This window comes from Aptenodytes forsteri, unplaced genomic scaffold (assembly GCF_000699145.1).
Source record: "Aptenodytes forsteri isolate BGI_AS27 unplaced genomic scaffold, ASM69914v1 Scaffold230, whole genome shotgun sequence".
Lineage (NCBI taxonomy): Eukaryota > Metazoa > Chordata > Aves > Sphenisciformes > Spheniscidae > Aptenodytes > Aptenodytes forsteri.
Genome location: NW_008795711.1, coordinates 632,118 through 635,044, shown reverse-complemented (window position 1 = coordinate 635,044; position 2,927 = coordinate 632,118). Strand labels below are relative to the sequence as shown.

Genomic DNA, 2,927 nt, shown 5'->3' with positions numbered 1-2,927 from the left:
CCCCTGGCCCCCCCGTACCCGGGAGTCCCCGGGGAGCGGGGTGGATGGGACCCCATGTGAGGTGTGTGTGGGGGTGGAGCACGGCTGCTTTGCACCCTCCGTGCGGCCCACCCGGGGCTGGCTCGCCCCGTGCTGCCCCAGGCGGAGGGACAAGGGCTGGAAGCTGCATGGCGTGAGCAGTGGGGGCTTACCCTGGAGCCACGGGGGGCACCGATGGGTCATGGGGTGCAGAGCCTCGCCGAGAGCACCCCATCTCGCGCAGCCCTCAATGGCCAAGTGCCCCTAAGTTGCTGCAGTCTCCCTGGGGGAGCACAGTCATCCCCCCCCAGCCCCTCTCCCCCCCATATGGGGGGTGCGTGAACTGCTGCGGGGGGGGGGTCACCCACCCAGACCCACCCTCTGTCCTCCACACCGAGATGCTCCCAGCTCCGATGTCGCTTACAGCAGCCAAACCCCTGCCCCATCTGCCCTCCTGGCTCCCTGCAAGGGCAGCTGCTGCAGAGGGGACCGTGCGGGATCCCTGCCCCCCTGGTCCGGCAGTACCGTGCCCGGTCCTGTGGCATGGAGGATGCTCTGTGGCTGGTGGCCAGACCTTGCGGGACGGCTGCCTTTGCCCTGGCAAGGAGAGATGCTCGGAAAGAGCCGGCCGTGCGGCGTTAGGGCCCTAAATAGCTCATCCCGCTCCGTGCCTCGGTCTGCTGGGGATGAGCTGGGTGTCCCGAGTGAGCCGCCGGCACCTTGCGGGGAGGTGATGGTGTCTGGGGACGGGTGAGGGTGGCAGCACTGTCCTCGGTGCGGCTCCACTGAGCCAAGGACCATTAAACGGGCATCTTTAGGCTGGAGGGTGTCAAGGACTTTCAGTCTCCACTCCGCCGGCACTGGCGGCAGCCCTTAATCATGCTGTTGAGCCAGGGCTGGGAGCACACGATGTGCTCCATGCGCCTTAATGACCGTAACGGGCTGGTGGGGACGTGTGGGTCGGGGACGGCGCCAGCTGAGTTATCAGCCCCAGCCAGGCTGAAGGTGACAACGGGGGGACAGGCGCGAGGCTCACCTTGCCGCCAGGCTGAGGACGTGCGGCCGGGATGTGCTGAAGGCTTTATCCTTTGCGTGTCCCATCCCAAAGCGCATTCGTTGCATCGCTCCAGGGGAAAGCAGGAGCCGTGCCTGGGCGGCAGGAGCGGGCCAGGGGCTGGCACGGCAGCAAGTCCACTGACGTGGAGGATGAGAGCGTCCAGCTCACGTCCCCGTGCCCTGGGGGGGAGGCCAAAGCCCCAAGCCCAGCCAGCTCTCGGCCAGGGCAAAGCCCCAAGCCCAGCCAGCTCTCGGCCACCCTGGCTGAGCTGGGAGCTTCCCATGAACCAAGGGCAGTGTGGACAGACGGGATGGTTCCGGGCATGTCACTGTGCACCCGAGTCCTTCCCCTGCCCCAGACTTGGTGCCCGCAGTGGCCAGCTCAGGCATTTGATTGCTGTAGGGTGCTCGCTGCAGGGATGAGGCTTTAACGATGCTGGGCACTAACGGGGTCCCATGATTAACTCTGAGCTCCCGCGGTGAGGAAGGCTGCGTGTGCCTTGCAGGTGGCTGCGTCCCCAACCCCTGCCTGAACGGAGGGACCTGCACGGAGGACGGCGCCCGCCTCGCCTGCCTGTGCCTGCCCGGCTATGGAGGCAGCAGCTGCGAAAGATAGGCCGTGAGCCCCCCAGGCCTGGCCCCGGCCGTGCCGGCTGGCCCCCGCCGAGCTCCCACTGCAGCCTCGGCTGCTCCTGCTGTGGCCCAGGAGACATAAATGTGGGGAAATCAGGTTTTGGGGTTTTTTTGCTTGCTGGTGAGCTGGGCTCCATCACCCTGACCCTCTCCTCTCTCCCCGTTTGCCCCCCCACCCCCATGGCTCAGCACTGGAGAAGTGCAGCCCCGGCTGGGACAGCTTCCAGGGAGCCTGCTACAAGCACTTCTCCACCCGGAGGAGCTGGGAGGACGCGGAGACCCAGTGCAGGCATTATGGGGGGCACCTGGCCACCATCCTGACCCCCGAAGAGCAGGACTTCATCAACGGTACGTGGTGCCGCCCCGGACCCCACTGCATCCCCCCACCCTGGACCTCTGCCCATGGGTCCCTCAGCATCCCTCAGCGCTGGGCTTCAAGTTTTAAACTTCAAGCTAAAAAGCAGCCGAGGACGCGGAGACCCAGTGCAGGCATTATGGGGGGCACCTGGCCACCATCCTGACCCCCGAAGAGCAGGACTTCATCAACGGTACGTGGTGCCGCCCCGGACCCCACTGCATCCCCCCACCCTGGACCTCTGCCCATGGGTCCCTCAGCATCCCTCAGCGCTGGGCTTCAAGTTTTAAACTTCAAGCTAAAAAGCGGCCGAGAGCCAAGGCAGAGCCCTACCCTGCTGTGCCAAGGGAGAGGCCGACACAGCCTAGGGAAGTCAAAGAAAATAAAGAGTAAAGGAAATAGCCGATATGATGGATTGAGAAAAGTGTGGTTAGATGCTCACCCGCCTCTTGGCTAGTGAGAGGTAGGGGAAGCACGACAGACAGCGGGATCGCTGGGCTGATGGAGGATGGATGGATGGGCAGGTAGATAGATACAGGGATAGACATGAGAGAAGACAGACAGATACACGGATAGACATGGGAGCAGACGGATAGATGCACGACGGGTGGACAGACCGGCAGAGGGTGGGACACGTGCAAGTAAATTTGAAAGCAAAGCAATAACCTGCCTGAAAGCAGATGTGGGGGGGAGAGGCGGGGAAGGCAGAGGGAGGCAGAGCAGGGGACAACAGCGGCAGGGACGGGGCAGAGAGCGAAGAGGCCTGGAGGGATGTGAGGGCGAAGGAGGAAGGGGCAGGGAGAGAGCTGGCGGGGAGCTGCAGGGCCAGGCAGGGCCAGGCAAGGGCAGGCAGGGAGCTGCAGGG

General features: G+C 64.6%; 1 protein-coding gene across 1 annotated transcript in view; it reads left to right on the top strand.

Annotated features, from left to right (window-relative positions):
- BCAN (brevican) overlaps positions 1-2,927 on the top strand; it is a 22,085-nt gene that overhangs the window by 17,626 nt on the left and 1,532 nt on the right. Inside the window, 4 exon segments of the mRNA XM_019473164.1 lie at positions 1,581-1,693; positions 1,905-2,055; positions 2,172-2,255; positions 2,524-2,525. Coding sequence (XP_019328709.1) covers positions 1,581-1,693; positions 1,905-2,055; positions 2,172-2,255; positions 2,524-2,525 — 350 coding nt within the window.